Below are 21711 nucleotides of genomic sequence, written 5' to 3' on the forward strand. Positions count from 1 at the left end.
GTCATTCCTCTTTCACCATACAACTGTTCGCATAGTTCTACAAATGTGATTAAACATGTTTCAGCATCAGATAAATCCTGCTCACTAAGGCTCTCTTTTGAGAGCAGATAAATACCTCGTGAAAGTAAACAGAAATGTACAAAATAAGAATCTGTAAGTACTTTTTTAATATTGGTACACCCCAGTACAATAGAAAGTTTCTGAACTCTGATTCTTTCCAATGTACAAGGTCTTCCTATGTACGTGGAACCCGTGTGACAAAAAGTTTTGGCTTAATCTTTTTTAGAGCATTGCTGACATATTCTTTCTTATCAAAAAAGGAAAAGTATTTGTCCTTGTTCTCTTTTGAGAACCAATTTCGCAGCAAGAGATTCATGACACCCAAACACACTCCGTGCATATAATCGATGACACAGCTGTTTCTTGCGTCTGTATATTGTAAGTACAAAAACCAAAATGGACCCTTGTGGCCCCTTACTACATGATTTGCATCACCAGTTTGTATTTTACCCATAGCTGACTCAATGTCTGTACTCATAGTTGTTTTGGATCTCATTATTTGGTTCCCTTTAGGATCATTTTCATCATAAGGAAATATGTGTGATGAGCCTCCATTCTGAAACTTATAACTCTTCCCTTTTTGTAGACAATGCCAACAGCTGTAGTACCCATTAAATTGTACACAGTTATAAACTAAAGCCCTTGCTGGCAAGTCACATGTGCATGTTAACAGGGCACACCTTGAAACGAAAGGTCCATTGATGTCATGAAATTCATAACCTTTTTCGAGCAACGCAAGTTCCTCATACAAAGGTTGCAGAAATGACCACATTGGAGGTTTGCCCGGGGAAATCCATATCGCATAGAGCAATACATTATGTCTTTTTTTCCTCATGGCTATTGGCAGCTCATTTATTAACATATAAACAGGCCACATGCTTACATTTGAAGACTTGAAAATTGGTAACCCGTCTGTATTGATTGAGAATGACAAATTATTCTTGTCACTTAGAATACTTTTTTTATACATCTCTTTGTAGAGCAGCCCGTCGTAAATATCGCTAATATTTCCTATGTTTTCGGAGTAATGTTTAAATCGATGTGTCCTAACATATTCTGAAAAATCATTTCTTTTCCACAGACTTTGCAACTGAGCAATAATTGATAGCTGAACAAAATAGGACATAGCACCAGATTCGGTCAGGTTTTTCCCGCAAACGTGACTAGTACATTGCTGAGTACTCTTTTTAACTGGGGTATAACATGAAGAACAATAATAGTGAACTGTTGGTATCAGATTGTTAGCTAAATCCTTAAAAAAATTCTAAGGTGGTACAAAGATTTGATCATGCAGTGACCCTGAGGCAGAAGCATCCCAATTACTGTTAGAATATCTGAAATTGCCTCATCTGACTTAAACTTAATTAGTAGACAACAAATCATCAAAACAGCAGCCCCGAGTGATGTGGTTGTACCAGAGTGAATGTGTTCAGTCCTTGGATGCATTTCCTGAGGGACGCCGTCAATTTCAGTGGTTTCTCCTTCTGGGAAATCAATATCATCCAAAATCTCTCCTTGCTCACTAAATAAGTTGTCTTCTTCACAATCATCTACAAGCCACAATTTCTTAACTTGGATTCCATAAGGACTTTTTCAAAGAGTTCATCGTCAACATCAATCCCTGTGGCAGGAATAGCCACCAAATCCTCTGGTGTGCAAAGTCCCTCATAATTTGATGATATGCCACCATCATCACAATTTAATTGTGAAGTAAAAGATTCAGAATCTGAACAGGAACTAAAAGTCCCAATTGCTTCCTCACAAGATAATGGCGCTATTTTACATGAATGGTTTTCTTCTGTCGATGCTGATTCTGTTATTCTGGTCTTTTTTGAATTGTGTTCAAAGACATTCAAACAAGATGTGCTTTGGTTGATATCTATGAATGTTGTTCTCTGTACATGAAAGGAAATGTAATTGAACTTTAATGATATGACCCATACATGTGAAAAGAAAAGGAGTGTGTGATTATTAAAAAGAAGCACACTTCTGCCAATATCTTAAATAAATATCGCTATGTATGTACCGACATTTACAATTGCATTTATTTAGTTTATTCTGAGTGGCAGGGAGGCTGTTCCAGAGGGAGGTACCAACCGAAGACAGAGATCTATCCCCAGCTCGTTTCTTTGAAAACCGACTGACCCTGAGGGACTTAGAGGTAGAGGATCGAAGAGCCTGAGAGGGGAGGTATTTGATGAGGTATAGCTGAAAGTATTTTGGACACAGGCCCCAGAAAGCCTTGTGGACAATGTCAGGGGTAATCCTTGCATCCACTGGGAGCCACTGGAGAGATATGATCACACCAATCTTGAATGGCAGTTAGGCGATGAGAGAAGGAGAGGAGGTGGCCGAGGGCAGCCTGAAAAGCCTACTGTTTCTAGCCCCAAACAATAAATACTATGGATGGTACTCTCAAATAATTAACATTTCTTAAGCAGATGTAAGTAAACCAAGCAGAAAAGAAATGATATGCCTACCAGTTGTTCTTTTGCATATGGACCACGTTTCTTTTGATTCCCAGATGTAATTTTATCGGTGAGTAGGATGCGGCTGTAAACAAGTAAAACATGTCAACCAAAATATAGGGAGCAATGGGGATGGATATGTGAAAACTCCTTGCAGCTTGCCTCTTGCTCTGCCTTTGCAGACTATTATCGTCTCCGTATTGCAAGGGCCCTTGCCGATTGTTGGTATTCCCCCTTGTACCCACCCTCCTTGAGCACTTAGAAACACTTTTCTGTGTATAGGCGCTATATAGATAAACAATGCAATATCTTTGCACAGCCCTGTACTCTGCCTGCACATACTCCATAAAGAGATTTACAGCCAATGTTTGCAGCTTATGTTTACGCTTAAAACTTCAACTTTGTACAGAGCGGGTAGTAGGCACAATTCTAAATTCACCAGTGCACACTAATAGGCACACTTCTAGCTTCACCTTTGTACAATCAGGAAGTGGGGAACGAGGATTAGCGCGAGGAAATGCGGGCACGGGAGAGGCCCTGGATACTAGCTTGGAAATATGGATGCCTGAGGTCTGCAAGTAGACAAAAGTGCAGCAGCGCCACTCACCTCGCTCAGGTTGAAAAGAGTCGAGTGCGAGCGGTGCTGCTCACTAGGTTTGGAGGGCCTGGGGCGGTTATCCAATCAGAGCGGGAGGTGGGCGGGATCAGGGAAGGGAATAGCCGTACAATCAGAAAGTGGGGAACGAGGATTAGAGCGAGGAAATGCGGGCACGAGAGAGGCCCTGGATACTAGCTTGGAAATATGGATGCCTGGGTTCTGCAAGTAGACAAAAGTGCAGCAGCATCACTCACCTCGCTCAGGTTGAAATCGGGAGGGTTGGCATGTATGGCTACATGACTCTGCCCTGCAGTCTTGCTGGGACAGACCTTAGGTAAACCACCAGTGGAGGCAAGTGCCAGAGCGTACCACCATACACAGTATCTGCCTATCAGACTGAGGAGGGTATCAATCTTCATGTTGTTCAACCTGCACTGCAGGAATACATATGTACTGCCCAGGCTGCTGTTACAGAGCAGTGGCAAACATATACCAGCTCAGTGTGATTATTTTCTGTGAAGTTAGGTAATTGAATTTGGTGTTACGTTATCATTCACAATTATACATTTTAAACATTTGAGCATCTTTCCATGTTGTGCTGTTTGATGGGTTAGCATTTTCGAATGCTCTGGTGGTGCCAACAATATGTTTTGTAATTTCCTGTGATGTCATTGTTATGGTAAATAATGTTTTTGAAACTTGAAAAATCCTACATCTTTTTGGTCACAGAATGTTGGCAAGTATGTATATTTCAAAAATATAAAAAAAATTCAAAGCACAGTTATAAAAAAAACGAAATGGCCTATAACTCCATTTGGGCTACACATTGGTTTCCTTTCAATCTATTCTTTCCTTTCTGCCTATTCTGTCCCTGCTTTGCTTTTCCAACCCAGTCTGTCCTCTCTGTCTATCATTTGCCAGCTTTCCTTTCCCAACCCAGTCTGTCCTCTCTGTCTATCATTTACCACCTTTCCTTCCCCAACCCAGTCTGTCCTCTCTGTCTATCATTTACCAGCTTTCCTTCCCCAACCCGTCCTCTCTGTCTATATCATGTACTTGCTTGGTGGGGGGGGGTAAGGTCTTGGGGATATATATGGGCAATTTTCAACACAATCGCACTTGCTGAACTGTTTGGAGAGATCTGGAGATCAAGCTGATATCTTAAGGCTAGCACTTGCATCTTTATTTTTTGTGTGGGCCACGTATGTGCTTTGTTACATCTGCGTGGGGGTATAGTGAGCCCCACGCCACGCGCATGCAATCCAGGCCGTGCTGCGCCCTGCAGTTATCTGTGTTGTTTATATATGTACTGGCATGAAAATATGTAAATATATGGCGATCGTTTGCTATTATAAATGGCTCACTTTTAAGTTGATTTTCCCTGACCTCGCCACCCCACCCACCCCCAACATCCACACCAATCTAAAACTGTGTTTAAGCGACCGATCCATTTTAAAAAAATCCCGGCATCGATAGCACGACCGGGCGCTTTGCAGTTGCCGTGGCAAACAAACTTACCCTGGGAGCATCCTGGGCGTGATCGGTAACTCGATCCTGCTGCCGCACGAAATGAGCTGCTGTGAAGGTTCCTCACTCTCTGCGACCTCCCATCTAGATAACACCGCCACTGTACAAACTCATTTAAGGAAGCGGATGAGCCCACGTACCAGCCAATAACAATTGGACAGGTTCCCTGCCTAAACCGCCGCCCGCACCCCCTGTACCCTCCTCACCCCCCTTCCGCCCAACAAACCTTTCCAAATGGCTTTCAAAATAACCGTGCACCTCAACTCCCGGCGTCTATTAGCGCGCGCAGCCACAGTGATATTGTCCATTATCTGACAACGGGAAGGTTTGTTGCTGTGGCATTAAGTGTTGATTTTAGAAGCAATCTGAAATGTCTTATAAGTTATAATAGTCGTATACAGACACCCCCCTCCACCTGTAGTGAAATGATTGGTTAGCTCAGGTTGAACCGCCCATATGCACGGCAGTTGTAGGTTGGGTTTGTTTCAGCTATAGGCTACGGTAGCAACATTACAGAAGATGCAGAACCCTTTTCCGCTTGCTTTGTTTTCGGGTTTGGAAAGTTGGCTTCACGTTTACAAAATCATTTAGTAGCATATGTGCCATGGTTAGTGAGGGCTCTGTGTTAACTTTAGGGCTTAGATCTGCTTTGGTACCCGTGTTCGGATGAGTGTACCACCGAGGCATATGCACACGTGACTCTCAACATGCATGTGGTTAGTAAAATTGGTGCTTGTTTCTTTCCAAACTGTTCCATCATTTCTGTTTTGTACAGTGCATGGTCTTCATACTCATACCTACCAAACGCCCTTATTTGCCCCTTTCTTTATCTGACGTTTGCACCACTGCCAAAAACTCAGCAAAACACTTAGCGCCCGTTTTGCTGCTTAATACCTGGACCACCTCTGTTATCAAAATAATTTTAAACGGAATGCAGTTGAACATTTTTTCTGCCAGCATGATGGGGGAAAAGAGCTAATAAGGCTTGTTGCAAACTTATCAAAGTCCCTTGTCCATAGCATTTTGATAATAGGCAGGGCACCTAATACCGCCAACTGATTTATCTTTTTTTCAGGTTTATGCATTAGGGAACAAAGAAACAGTGCTTTCGATGTGAAAGTCGGGCTTTTTTTGGGGGCAATATCTGTTTCTTTTGGTTTCATGTGAAAATCTCGCCTGCAAAATGTTGTCTGGTAGGCGATTCATTTTTCCTGACCCCTAAACACTTTCTTCAAATATTCTAGGTCTGGTATTTACTATTCTAAACTCCAGGACTAGAATATTTGGAGAAAGTCTGTGATGCAAATAAGAGGTGTGCTGATGCCTTTTATGCACATGCATGTGTTTGTATATGATGGGTGTAAATACGAGCTCTCTTGTATGTATATAATGCACACAGAAAGGAGGTCTGTGTTAATGCGTTCTGTACTTTGCTGTATAAACAGAGCTACACATGTTATGTGTGTCATGTGTGAAAGACGTGTTTTTGTATTTGCGTGAGTGTAAATTCATGGGGGTTGTATGCAATGCACGCTGGTTAGTTGGTCTTTTTTGGTGCTTCACCCCTCTAGTCATTGGCTGTTTTGTGTTTTTTTTGTGCCCCTTTATTTGTCAAAGTGACTCAATCACCTATGAAAAGTAACCAGTGTCTTTTGGTGTTGCTGCCTAGAGTATTTTTATTTATTGCATGTATATGGCTCAACACAATGTTTCCAGGGGTAGAAATGTGAATTGCACGGAATGGTTCCCAGTAGAATTGGGTGTCAGGCAGAGGTGTGTAATGAAGAGGATGACTCGCACCAAAGAGAGTTAGACAGAAATCTGTGCACACTTTATGGCAAAAAATTGCCAGAAAACAATTCAAATAGAAAATACAGTTTTAATGACTGACACAATATAATTCATTTGAGAACATCAATAAGATATCAAAAGTAAAGTCACAATTGCCCATACAGTTCATAATATACATAAAGATAAAATTAAAGTAGTGCCATTTATATTCATACAGATAATGTATTTTAAAAGTTCTCAACATTAAAATAAAAATAACCTAATGAATTCATTCCTTGTATCAGGGAGGAAGATATAAACTTATGTTAGGTAGTGGTTTCTAATTGTATCCTTTTCTGTCAATACGACACGTTTTGGGATTTTCTGCCCTTCAACAGGTATATCAATTCATAAGTTCTGTAAAATAAATAAATAAACTCATCGCTGCATGTTTTTTTAAGTAACTAACTAATTCTTATGCCTATTCTGGCCTGAATAGTTGTATAGGGTCACTGACCTGAGTATCGAAGAGATATCTCTTGTCTCTGAAATAGCTAACTCATGAAGATCTGTCTTTCAGTCGTCTCTGTAACCAGGTAGGTAGAATCTGAAGGTGATTAAAATAAACTGGATATAATTGTGGGTAATGGTGGGCCAGCTATGGGACCAGTCACTACAATATAGCATTGGGACCCACATCATGACCACTTATGAAGAATGACTTAAATGCACTGTCGTATAGAAGATAAATAAGTGCTCACCTCAATGCAACTTATTTATCTACGACAGTGCATGTAACTCATTCTTCATATGGGTTCATGATGTGGGACCCAGCACGGCGTATTGACAGGAAAGGATACACTTAGAAACCACTTCCTAACTTAAGTGTATATCTTGCTTCCTGATACAAGGAATTAATTCATTAGTTTATTTTTATTTTAATTTTGAGAAATTGTAAAATATATTATCTGTATAGATATAAATGACACTACTTTAATAATATCTTCATGTATATTATGAACTATATGGAGAATTGTTAGCTTACTTTTGAAACATATCTTAATGATGTTCTCAAATGAATTATATTGTATCATTCAATAAAACTGTATTTTCTATTTTAATTGTTTTCTGGCAACTTTTTTGCCGTAAAGTGTGCACAGATTTTAGTCTCACTCTCTTTGGTGCGACTCATCCTCTTCATGTACAAATTGATTTTGGAGCCCAAGATCTCAATCTGTAGCACCTAAATGTATTTATTATTCCCCTAATCACTCACATATCACTAGTATATCTAACCTACATAGGTTTCATTGATTAACAAAGAATGCTCCTCTACACCATAGTATCACTAGAGGTGTGTAATGACCCAGATTCTGGGTTCTTTATACATTGATAGTCTTATGCCAAGACTTGAAGCTTGCCAAGCTAATGTTCCACATTTCGGCAACTTGTCTGTGCCCATTCTTGCTAATGTGGATGACAATGTCTTGATAACGAGGACGCCCGTGCCGTGCTTTACAAAAGTGAATAGATGCTTACTCTGAATTTATGAGCGGACTGGAACTAGACGTTAATGTGGCCAAATCAACAGTGATGATTTGCAAGCGGGGTGCATCCTCTCCCTCTTTTTTTGTTAACGGGATCAAACTAAATTCTGTTAGCTCTTTTGATTACTTAGGAATTACTTTTATCACCTCATTATCCTGGACAAATCATTGTATCAAACAAGCAAATTGTATGGCACAGGCCATTGGTGGAATTAATCGATTTGTTAAGTCTTACAGATGTTCTTCAATGGAGATAATATTTTTAAAAAATAATGCCAAAGCCATTGCCACTGAACAAATATGGTATGGGCCTCTGGGGATACAGTAAGTTGTCACAGATTCAACTTAACGAAAATACGTTTTTGAAACAGCTGCTGGGCTTGCCACTGTCTGCTGCCAACTTTGCCGTTCATCAGGAACTAGGGCTTAAATATTTGGAGGATGAGTTTAAATTGGAGTCTCTCTGTCTATGCTTATGCATTTGGGGAAATTCTAAAGCTGTTCACTCTGAACAAATTATTTCTTGGCTGTTGAATTCCTCAAAAAATATTTTTGCTATTTCTTGGCTCGCCCATGTCAAGAACCTGACAAACATGATTAATTGTAGTTCTCAGCTTATTAAACATACACTACTAAAAAAGAGTGAGATAAATGTTTACCACATAGGCTTCGGGCAAAACTAAGTGCTGAGAGGGAAGAATCAGAATTACGGAAAGCTGCTAACCGCCAAGATAGTTAGCTGTCCTCGAATTCTCCCCAAAAGGCAATTCCACCTCTTGTCCAAACTAAGAAGAGAGCCCACATCCAAGCCAGCATCTCTGCGGCATCTAACAACTCGGCTGAACTCTTTAAAATCTGTAAGGAGCTGGCCAATCCTGCTGCAGTCTCTACCTCTCCTGTCGCCTCCCAGGCCCTGTGCAATGCCCTTGCCTCTCATTTCATATCTAAAACCCATGACATCCTGTCCACCCTCTCTTCCTCTCTACTTCTTCCCCCTTCTGTTTCTGCCAACTTTGGCCCTCCTGCAGCCGCATCCCCTCCCTCTTTTCCTTCATTTCCTCTGTTCTCCCCAGGTGAGATTTCTAGAGAAGTCATATCTATGAAAGTCTCGTCAAAACAGGTTCTTCCCTGTACGTCTAAAACCATCAGGGACCACATTGACGCCCTTGCTCCTGCTCTGGATGACTTCTGCAACCAATCCTTCTCCTCTGGAGCCTTCCCCTGCCATCCCCTCTGAAGCACTCTCTTGTGCACCCTCTTCTCAAGAAACCCACAGCCACCACTCTTGCCTGGCTAATTATCACCCGATCTCCATCACTCCTTTCCTGGGCAAACTCCTGGAAAAGCTGGCCATCTCCCATCTTAATCTTCACTCCGACTCTGTTGGTTGTCTCCATGACCATCAGTCAGATTATTTTTGAGCTGCAAGAAGCACGGAAACTGCTCTCCTGAATATCCGTGAAGACTTGCTCTCCAACCTTGACTCTAACATCCCTTCTGTCCTGATCCTACTCGATCTCTCTTCCGCCTTCAACATGGTTAACCACACCACCCTGCTCAACGGTCTCTGTGATAACCTGGGTATCACCGATCAGGCCCTGGCCTGGCTGACCTCTTTCCTCTACGATCCCAGGTCCAACTTGTATCCTTCCTCTCCTCTATCTCACTCTCTACCTGTGGTGTTCCCCAGGGGTCTAACCTCTCTCCCTGGCTGTTCAACCAATACCTGGCACCCTTTGCCCACCACATTGCCTCTCTCTGCCCCAACTTTCAGTGCTATGCGAATGGCACTCAGCTTGTTTTCAGGCTTCCCTCTGCCGCCTCTTCTCCTTCCCTCATCTCTGACTGTGTGTTATCCAGGAGTGGTGTGCCGCCAATGATCTCTGCCTTAATGCCAGTAATACAGAGATTATCCTCATCAGCACACCTGCACCCTCCCTTCTTGACACTCTCTGGCCAGCCTTCCTTGGCCCTCTTACTGCACCCACCTGTGAAGCTAAGAACATCAGGGTCATCTTGAACTCCACAATCTCCTTTTTTCCTCACATCTCTGATGTCTCTAAGATGTCAAACTATCAACTCCAACTCCTCAGGCGTATTCTTCCTTTCCTCTCCTTCCCACAGAATCTTACTGTCCCTAGAGCTCTGGTTCTCTCCAGGCTGAACTACTACAACAGCCTCTTTCTAAATCTGCCTGCGTCACTCTCCGCCCTCTGCAACTCATCCAGAACAGGACTGCAAGACTTGTCCTTGGCTTCAAGCCCTGACGTCGAATCTCTCCAGCACTGAAATCTCTTCATTGGCTCCCAGTGGTTGCAAGGATTAAATTCAAGACCCTTTGCATTGTCCACAAGGCCTTCTGGGGCCTATGTCCAAAATATCTTCAACTCTCCCTACGTAAATACCTTCCCACTCGAGCTCTTCGCTCTTCCACCTCCAACTCCCTCAGGGTCACACTTGCACGTTCTCAATGACACTGGGCCTAGTAAGAGTGTTGTTTTGTCCCCCCTTGTTCCCCTCCCTTGCCTCGTCGCACTCTGAAACACTTGTGTATGTGCACGATACAAATAAAATATAATATCACAAATAAAATATATATCTGTTATGCACTAATCTAATAAACGAGCATTGTTTGATCATCAGAGCCGCTTTAACTTATACCCTTTAAAATCTGTTATGGCAAATTGGTCTTCTGGTAATCCAGAGAATGTTCTATGTGATTTGTGTAATAATTGTCTAGATGATCTTCTACATCTGTTATTTCTCTGGTCAATGTACGACCGTGTTCTCAAGCGCACTATTGCACCGTTATTCCGAAATGTTGTTTCGCAAAGTATGACTGGAATGCTTTGTGTTCGCCTTGCCGACACTCCGTTGATTTCTTGGACGCCATTGACTTTTTTGAGGTCGGCAGTAGCAACTAGAAAAAAAGCATTTAATTAATTTTTAAATGTTTGTCTTATATGAAATCCCTTTTAAATTCTTTTTAAGTCTGGAGTTTTCCGATTGGATGCTTCAATCGGTTAGTAATCATTTCTTATCTGACAGTGAATTGATATCGTATTTTCTATACCAAAATAAATCTTATGAATGAATGGAGTGATTAGAGGAAGAGTAGTAAATGGAGAGGTCAAAGGAGGAGAGCTAAGTATAAAGAAAGACAATGTCAAGAGCGTTCCCACCAGAAAGTGTTCACTGGTTTCTGAGGAAGTACAGGGTGTGTTCAGATAGGAGGGAGTTAAGTTCAAGGTGGGTGGCTGAGGAGGAGGGCCTGGGAAGGTTACAGTTTCCCAGGATGACAATCAGAATCTGAGAGGTGCCTGAAGCAAGTTCAGGCTAGGTCAGGTAGTTTATAAAACATCTGGCACTGTGGTGCCTTGAATGGTTTAAAATGTGTTTTTACTGTAAATGAATAATGTGCTTTAAATATGTAACAATAGCATTTCTAGTTAAGATGTTAATTCCTTGGCAGCAGAGGTGAAAGGTCAGCAGAAATCCCAATCCATTCAGGAAGGAATGATGCCTCATAACGGAACAGTTTCAGGTAGGGCGAATCAGGTAAGGTGAAGTTGGTGAGGTAGATAGTCTCTCCTCCGGCGAGGTAAGCTATCCAGTGGCCAAAAGTGCCCATAGTCATGATGGTGTGGTTACAGTGGGCGAGAAGGGCAAAGTCTCTTTTGGGAGCATGCTCATTGCCATCACCAGAGAAGTAAACATCTCCGCTGGAGGCATCGATGTTCTGCTTGCACCACTTCATGTCATTGCTTGCCACCACAAAGATAGGCTCTTGGTACTTGTTTCGGAAATATGTCATGGCCTTTTCCAAATAGCCTTTGTCTGCCACTACTCCTTGCCTTTCTCTGGCCATAACTATAGCATAATCTCCCCTGCGAACGTGGACCCCTACATAGGTCACATTTGTACGAGAGCCCCTCAGGCTTTCTAGGTGCTCATTGACTTCCTTCTTAATAGGTGGGTGAAAGGTAAATTCTCTCCGGATCTCATCTTTGATATGGTGATAGAAGGTCCATGAGTTGGGGCAGCCTGTGAACTGCACATATTTACCTTTGATCTGCTTGTGCTTTTCTAACATCCAGTCGGTGAGCCAGTATTTCTGCCATGTAATCTGCTTTTCTTGAATTTCATTCAAGTGTGGCAAAGTGAGGTTAAATAGAGGGCACAGCATATGCACCATGCCCGGCACTATTGCTGCCGGCCTTCCATGAAGCTTAGCCAAAGCATACAAGATGGCATACTCGCCCATCTGGTTACCCAGGCGGTTATTGGAATTCATGGTCCATACACCATCAGGAAACACTTCATTCACGTTGAAAACATCATTCTGTGTAGTGAAAGTATGTTCGAGGAAGCTGAGGGCTTTGCTCCACACAAAATCCTTGGGATGATTGATGTAACAGGACATTATGATGATTCCAAGGAGGCATACACACACAATAAAATACCTCTGTATGTTCTTCTTCATGCTTTTCCTGCTGCTCGACCTTCAGCTTCTGACCAACAAAAGAAGAAAAAGGAAACATATATTCTCAGATTTGATGATCTCACTAGTGCAAAAGAACTATCTTGCATAGATATGAACAGAACAATCATGTTCCAACACAGGGTGTCATTTGTTACCTAATCCATGGAAACCTGTGCTGTGCCATGCTGGGACTCTGAAACACACAACATCTAGAAACACCTTCAATGGAAGGAGAGCATCTGATTCTGAAAGTATTCTACACGCAAGCTGTGGAAATCGAAGCTGACATCTGCATTTTACAAGAGACATCCATTGCATGCAGGGGAGCACCAGCGTTAGTACCTACCTGCTGTGGGGTCTGCTGCATACAATCCTAAAGGTCCACAAGGTGGAGTGGACAGGGAAAGAGTAACAGCAAGGTGAACTCACTTTCACTCTCCCAGTGTTCACTCAGGGACATGAAAAAGTAAAGGCCGCCTGCAAATACGCTTTGCAGGCATTTATTTATGGATTCATACGGAATCTGTCTCATTTCAACCAGGTGCAAAATCCAGGTGGATTCTATAGGAATCCATTTGTTTTATGCCGGGCCATGGAGTGTGGTGTGTGATATGAGAACAGCTGAGCCAGCCAAGGGAACGTGCGTTGCCTGTGTCCCAATGCAGTGCGCAGGTGTGGCAGGTATGAACCACACTCTGTCCCCCCCATCACAAGTCCACATCACTGGGGAGATCCTGCATTTTTTTCATCACCCTGTGGGTCACGCCTGCTGCCTGAACAATGATATAGCAGAGAACTCTAAGTTACGTTTGAAGTCGCAAGTCATTCATTTAATTTACAAAGACAATACAAGAACACATCACAAAAGCACAACAAAAACTGTATTCAACCATCACGAAGATTATGAATCATGCAGCTTTCCCATTATATTCTTCTTCATAATGCCTTTATTTGACAAATTGTCATGTCGCATGCATACAAAATATTCATATCACATACAGATACAATTCATGATACATGTGTTAAATGCAAATAGTGCCATACTATATAATGAATAGCCTCGTTAAAAGACCTAATAATACAAATGAAAGAATTATACAAATAATTATAACACTGAAATGCATAATACATATTCATAACCAAAAAGAAAAACAAATCTAAAATCCGAGTGGAATACTAATGTCAGAACCTCTTTTAAATAAAACCTCTAAATCTAAAATACTACTACAAGTCAAGAAATGCATCCCAACAAATACAATAACTTAAAGTGGATGTGTTTAGCTCTTATGCACCATGCGCTGTACAGAAAAGTGGACACCTTATGTAGTACAGTGACATCCTCTGTTTGTCCGACTGATATCAAAGCATGTTCTAGGCAGCGGATATTAGCAGCGTTAAGAATTGGCCTCGGATATTTAAACCCAGGCATCCTGTAACTGGTGCAAAGAAACATAAAATGAACCACTGTTTCATTTCCATTGTCGCCTACTGGACAATCATCACTACCTTGCCCATTCCATTTGCAGGCAACGCTCGCAATACTCAGGGTATTAAATCTCAGCTTTAACAAAAGTGTGCGTGCAAGAGGCGGGTGTGTTTGGTCCAGTTATGACTCAAAACCCATTACATGCTTTCCTGTGAAATAGGTTAGACCCATGGACAATCCACTGCATGCATCAAACATACTCCTTTCTGACAACTCAGCAGCCAATGTCTTAACTAGCACTGCACTTTACTAAGTAATAGATGCAGGTTTATTCCACAAGATATCGAGGTTCAGGTCCTGCAAATATCCTTTTACATGCATGAACCAGGGCAACAGCACCCCTCCCTCTCAACTCAATGTATGGAATAATGACTTCCTGTAATTGATTAAACCCGGGCATGCCCAAATCCTTATCCAATAAAGGACTGGTCTCAAATTCAGATGGTCAACAATTGGTTTCAGACCAAATTCCATGAAGAGAGGAGATTTAGGACAACTAAATGGCAAGCTAAGTAGATTTTTCAAAAATGCCTTTGCAGCCATTATCACAATTAATATAACCCCACATATCCGCCCCATAAAGGGCGGCAGATTTCGCATGGTCCCTGTAAATCTCAAGGGTTGGAGAAATACCTCCATTGCCGTGAGTATTGTGAAATCTATTGATTACCCCACAGTACTTTCCAAAGTTGGTGTATGATTTCTCTTTTTGAGAGGCCCAATGGCCGTTGCTGTTAAACCTGACCTCTAAATAATCATAGAATTGGACAGGATCAAAAACATTACCATTAAACTTCACAGCTATTTTTTGGGGCTTGGCGAACCTGTGTCTGAAGACATGAGCTCTAGTACCTGATTCAAAGACACCTTTTATAATGGTGCAACCCCATAGGAAAACAGTCTGTGAATCAGGCCCTAATAGTCTTCTCAGTATTAACCTCGAATTGGAGCTACATTTAACCATAAAAGCATTCATTTTTACTCTCAACCCTGCTGGTGAGGTGGCCACAATTACAGCATCGTCTGCGAAGAACAATGCTGGTACAGATTAACTCCCCAGCTTTGGTTGGTCAAGGCAATTCTTGCATAATATCCTAATTACTTTGTCAATATAGAAAACATAGTGGGTGGGCGTGACTTCACCCTTGCTCCCCTACTACAGTATTTGCTCTTCCAAGGCCATACCGAACATCTGCAGCATTATGGACATAAAGTTGTTGGATGATGTCAAGTTGCTCGGTATCCCCCCTTTCGCCAAAACGATAACCCTTAATTTTACTCAGGACTGTATACTTCTGAACCAACAAGAATAACTGAAATCCCTGGTCCACGTGCTCTTTCCTAGCTGAAATCCCTCCATCAAGGGGTCAATGATGTCATTTTCTGTAGCCCAACTTTGGAGGTGTTCATGGATAGCTCTGGCAAAGGTCTTCCCTACACTTTCTAACATAAATAGGTCTATAATTTCCTGAGCAATCTCTCCCACCCTTTTTTAAAATGGGGACGATAGTAGCACTTTGGCAAGAAGTGGCAAGACATCAGTGATGTCATCAATGACATTTGTGATGTCATCTTTGATGTCCTGGGTGTTAGTCTTAGCAGTGCACGGTGGTGGCGCGAGTTATGGTTGCTTAGCTTACCATAACTGGCGAATTTTAAGGGTTTTTCGGTTTTACTTGGAACCATAACGTCCCTTTAACAAAGTTGTTTCACTCAATTTCATAGGTTTTTAGTAGCGCAACTTAACCATAACGTCCCTTTAACAACATTTTTTCACTGAATTTCATAGGTTTTTAGTAGCGCAACTTAACCATAACGTCCCTTTAACAAAGTTTTTTTCACTGAATTTCATAGGTTTTTAGTAGCGCAACTTAACCATAACGTCCCTTTAACAAAGTTTTTTCACTGAATTTCATAGTTTTTTAGTAGCACAACTTAACAATAATGACTTTGACTTTATATACATGTCATATGAAACTGACTAGATCTCTTCTTATGAACTTGATGTCCGCGAACTTATTTAATGTTCGCGGACATGTTCGGAGAACAGTACCACCACCTAAAAACTCTGGGGAGGTATGATGTGTAATAGCTATATCATAACATAGGAACATTTAACAAATTCACAAAGCAGCACACATACAAAGTATATGTAGTAATACTTAAAAAATGTTGCCCATATATGTAACACACTAACCATTCATGTAAATACAATATGTTTTAAAATGGAATATACCAAAAGAAGATAAAGTGGCTTCCACCATAATTACCTCACAGACGCTCCACAACCAACAGCAAGACCAGACGTATACACTACTGATTACATATCTCACCAGACATAGTAAGTGCACTTCTTTTTACTCATATATTTATAAACTTTCTATATTAGAAAAAAAAAACATATTACTTCTTTGTTTTCTCACAGAAATGTGTAGTACTCGGACTGGCTAGAGGACCATTTCCCACGAGACGAAATGTTAGAAGATAGTCCACCTAATGGTACACACTTTACTGTATAAACCAATGGATAAATATTATTTTGTATACATTCAACATATACATTTCTTTTTACAGACCCTACAAAAATTGCAACTTCCAAAGAAAAAGAAGTGGTGGATAACACTCTTGAACACATTACCCACAAAATGGACCAACTTATGGCAAATTTTATGGATTTAAAGAACTTTGTGGAAGATCACCTAAAACCACCAACAACATACCATTGTCCCACCTGTACTTGTCCCCCCTCACCATATCCCATTCATTTATCCCCAAACTCTCTCCATGGACCACAACGTTTTGATGAGATTTCCATCCCTTCTTCACCTGATCCCACTAATATTGAAAACCCTAATTCTCCTGTTTTTGTTTCCGTTTCTGCCCCACCTTCTCAGTCATAAATTGTTTATATATGTTAAATAAAGTTACTTTTTTATATTGTGTTGTAATTACTTTCAGTTATTTTAATAAAACCAATTTAGGTGTCCACGGACACCGCGGTTGTTCGGAAATGTTCGTAAAGAAACGAAAATGTAACTGTCCTGATGACACTACATCTGTCCGTAATGTTCTCATGCAAGTTCAAAATGTTCTAAGAACACTCGTAGTGTCCTGAAATGTTCGTAAATAAACAAAAATTAAAGTGTTCTAAAGAACACTATATCTATCCGTAATGTTCGCTATCAACTTAAAACTGTCCTAAGAACACAATTGGTGTCCTGAAATGTTCGTAAATAAACAAAATGATGTGTCCTGAACAACAGTACAACTGTTCGTAGTGTTCGCTACCCAATTGAAAGTGTTCTAAGAACACAATTGGTGTCCTGAAATGTTCGTACATAAACTAAATTACACGTGTCCTGAAGAACACTTTATCTGTCCTTACTGTTCGCTACCAAGTTTAAACTGTTCTAAGAACACACGCGGTGTCCTGAAATATTCGTTTCACGTGTGACGCACTTTTAATTACTTCAGAACCCGAACAGTGTCCGTAGGACATCAATGCGCATGCGCTAACCAATCTTCGTACACTTGGTCTCCTGCGGACAGGCGCTTCCTTCGCAGACTAGTTCGCAAACAGATCATATGACCGCGCCCACGCTCATCGTGTGTCCTGAAATGCGGACACTGTTCGTGTCCCCGAACAATTTAAAAGTACATTTTCAGTTAATCCATAATATTTTTCAATAAAATCTCACCATGCCACAAGTCCCACATAGCAATCTTGAGTTTCTATATACCTTTTGAAACTTTCCGATCCTTTTTTTGTGTTCGATCTGTCCGCGCACAGTGCGCATGTCCGCGGACCGCGCACAAGCACCCCTATAAAAGACCACGCCCAAGAGCTTATTCCCATTGTGTTTCTGGCTATTCTTCAGAACACAGTGATTTTTGCTGCCACCTGCAGACTACACCATCATCGACATGGCATCCTTGGCTGCTGAACTGCCACTTGGTGCTGCACCTGCTTCAGCACCACCACCACCCCCTCCACCACCACCACCTCCCCAAGGGCCTGAAGAGGGGAACAGGACTGAGGATGCGGAGGAGGAAGAAGAGGATGATGAGAATGAGGTAGAGGAAATCCCTACTACCCGCACTAGGTGTGAGTCTTGGGTGTGGCGGTTATTTACCATTCATGGGAATGGTCCTAAGGCTCGTGCGAACCATGTTACCTGCAATGAGTGCAAAATGATACTCAGTCGCGGGAAGCACGGTAACTACAGCTTTGGGACCACTACTATGAAGCGACACCTGAGGTCATTTCACTCTGGGGCTATTTGCAGGGTTGTACCTTGCGAAGAACGTAGCAGGTTGATTTCCTCTACTTCATCCTCTGTTTCTGATCCTGTCACCACAAGGACCACCTCTGTGGGACAGCGTCTTTCTCAAGCTGCCTCACAGGCCATGCAGAATGCTGATGACTGTTACCTTTCGAGGGTCACAGTTGTATGTATGTACTGTGACACAGTACTCTGCAGGGGGGAGCGACTTCGGAGTGCTTTTGAGACTATCGTCTCAGAGCACGAGAAGACCTGCTCACTACCCAAATAAAACCCACTCTACATCTTCCTCTCTCAGCTCGCCCTTTCTTATCCCTGTGGTTGGTGTCCCCCCCTTTACCCTCCTTTACCCTCCTCTCCTAGTGTGTCGTGTCTGAAAAACCAAAAAAAATACAAAATTACAAAAATCAAAAAAAATAAGGCTCTTTTCAGAGCCGCCTTTCCCAGTTAAAAAATAGAAGTGAAAATAAATGAAGCAGGGCTCTTTGTATTTTTTAGAAGTCCGCGGACAGTTCGCGAACATTAAAAAAATTGGGTTACTACTCCATCACAAACATTGTAATTTTCTCTGGAAAGAAGTAGTGGCTCTGAAAAGAGCCTTTGGGTGGTGTTTGTAAGTCAAAAATTGTAAATGCTTAACATCTACTTCAAAATAGTTGTTGTAATTCCAAAAAAGGTCGCAATGCATTTTGTACATTTCTCAGAAAAATCTGATTGCCAGCATAAGTAAGATGGACTCCATCTCTGCGAAAAATGTATGTACTACAAAACATAATATTTTCATTGTGAAAAGAAGACATGCCAAAATCTCTTAGAAAGCCACAAACAGCCTTATTAACATTGCGCCTTGCTTTTTCCATTTGTGGACCAAATGAAGAAGAACGAAGCCACATTTGTCTCTGCGCAATCCGTGAAAATATCACTTGAGAATTAGGAAACATGTCCATAACCTTCCTCAGTCCTTCTTTCATAGCAAATTGCAAATTAATTCCAGTCACATGCCCTAAACTGTTCCCTCCACAATGAATTACAATTATGTCTGGATGTTGCTCTGTCTCCAAAGTAGCACAGAGAGGTAGCAAATCCAACCACTTCATTCCACGTACTCCATGCCAGTGTACTTCCACATGTGGGAATCCAAGATCTACAGCTACTCCACAGCTTTCTGCATGCACCTTCAACCAATGTATCCACGAATCTCCTAAAATCCAAACAATCTGTTTTCTGAAACACACAGCCATAGCTATCTTTTGTTCTCTCAGCAAAAAGAGTATCTCAGAAAATCTCTCCTGGCACAACACACCCACCAAACTTTCCTGACCAATCCCTTTCAGTGCTTATTCACATTTGCATGACTTCTGAACCCAAAAATCCCCGGATGTAACTCCCGATGTCCGGGAACTACCGCCATGTCCGCGGACATATCGTAACATGAACAGCCCTTCTACCATTTCCACTACACTCTCTCTGCCATTCCCTCATTGGATGTACCTCAAAAATCACATGTCCATGCACCAATCACATTCAAGACCTCTACATCTAACTGCATCATCATAGATCAGCACTGCAAATGTACTCTGAATCTCTCTGAGTACAAGTGTCATATCATTGGCAAGCAGCATCTACCACAAATACTGTACAAGTCTTCAAGATTTCTACTTGCAGCTCCATGCATATCCATATGCATCAACACAAACTTCAGGTATGCATATTTCCTGTATAGTAGATGACATAGCTCTCAACCATTTTTGTTTTACAGGCGGGTGAAATCACCCGATTTTGTTTTTGGCGGGTGAGACGCCCATTGGAATGAATGGGCGTGCAGGAGGCTTGGCGGGTGAGTCTGCCCTTTACAAGGCGTGTGACACCCGCCAAAAGCGTGTGAGTTGAGACCTATAGTAGATGAACACATTTTCAAACAGACTTTTACCTTGTAAAATCTGTAAAATGAATTTACTGTACTTTTTTCAATTTCCTAAAATCAACTATCACTTATACACCTTTATACTTTTGACTTTCTTTATACACACACACTCAAATCATGTTAAACTAACATTTTTTAAATGAAATATATAGACTACATATATTCAAACAAAATTGCATGCAAACACAATCTATGTTTAAACCTTTATAAAAATACTTATACAATTTCATATTTTTTGTTTTTATTTATTTATTTACTTAATTACTTTAAATTAGACATGACATTGAGGCGCTATTAACTAGAACAGTTTACTTACAGAAATAGTGGTATTCACTAATATATTATAAATTTCACAAGACATAGTAAAGATATTTTATTTTTGCTACAGTTAGTCATTCAATACAATGTGTTCATTAAGAACATATCATATGTACTGAATTGATGCAATGTATCTTATGTAGATAAATTAGTTTAATGGTTTTACAGAAGGCACTGAGGATTTCAATTAAAAAAATCAATATCTAAATTAAAAACAGTGCTATATAAAAACAAAGTTACTAATTTGAAGCTTTTACAGTTGCAGTGAAGACCAGTTTCCTGAAAAGAAGCAGCCGAATTCGAAGAAGAAAGAAAAACTAAGAAGTTACCTGTTAATTAAAAAAAAAAGTAAGTAAAATATCACCATAATATTTATATTATTAATCAAATATACTATAACATTAATACCAGCTATTTTGGTTTCTTAAAATAGAGATTTTGTACCATTTTGTCCAAAAATGTCCATGTCGTAAACAGCGATTTACAACCAGAATGGCCCACAAATTTCTATTTTTGGACACACAAATTAGCCAACTGAACCACTACAATTTTCATATTATAGAACAAACAACTGTTTTAATTGTATACATTAGATTTACTATTTATACTTTTCCACACCACTAGCTTACTTTTTTTGTCATCTGAACCCCAGTTTAGTGACACATAAATTCAAGAATACCTATCCCTACTAGTTTTAGTTCCCAATGCACAATCACACACCATTACATACATCTTTATCATCTTACTCAAACACTCATGCACACAGCACACATACATTCCAGAACACCCCAAACCATATCTTCTTTATTTTTTTCAACAGACCCTAAAGAATGCCTACCAAAAGACAACTCTGTAGAAAGCAACGCAAAATTAGAGGAAATGAAAATAAAGGTGTCCAACATAAGCATCCATCTCTAGCAGAATTTGTAAAAAAAAGTTGAAACAAAACAGCTAATACAATCATTTAGTGAAACACAAGAAGTTTCAAGTACAACAACTTCGCTTCCTCTATCTAAATGTAAAACAAACCAAAAAACAATTAACAGAAAATCAGCTATCAGTACAGATAAAACTACTTCTTCAAATTTTAATATAGTGCAAATTAAGCATACCAAGAAAAGTATTTTAGCCAAAATATACTGTCACAAAGTCCTTCAAAATCTTATAAAAACAGGAGAGAAATCAGGTTCAAAGGTTAAAACCTATCGTAGGAAATTAATCTTAGAAGCATTGATGGACAGTGCAAT

General features: G+C 40.7%; 1 protein-coding gene across 7 annotated transcripts in view; it reads right to left on the reverse strand.

Annotated features, from left to right (window-relative positions):
• Window positions 1-11352: 11352 nt before the first annotated feature.
• Window positions 11353-21711, reverse strand: part of LOC138526024 (galactoside alpha-(1,2)-fucosyltransferase 2-like) — a 200142-nt gene continuing 189783 nt past the window's right edge. For all 7 annotated transcript variants that reach the window (XM_069636363.1, XM_069636345.1, XM_069636353.1 and 4 more), the window contains one exon: window positions 11353-12481. In XM_069636363.1, coding sequence (XP_069492464.1) covers window positions 11428-12453 — 1026 coding nt within the window. In that variant the 5' untranslated portion in view covers window positions 12454-12481 and the 3' untranslated portion in view covers window positions 11353-11427. The remainder of the gene's footprint in view (window positions 12482-21711) is intronic.

The sequence above is a fragment of the Ambystoma mexicanum genome, chromosome 1q, assembly GCF_040938575.1.
Source record: "Ambystoma mexicanum isolate Mex_15411 chromosome 1q, UKY_AmexF1_1, whole genome shotgun sequence".
In the NCBI taxonomy this organism is placed as follows: domain Eukaryota; kingdom Metazoa; phylum Chordata; class Amphibia; order Caudata; family Ambystomatidae; genus Ambystoma; species Ambystoma mexicanum.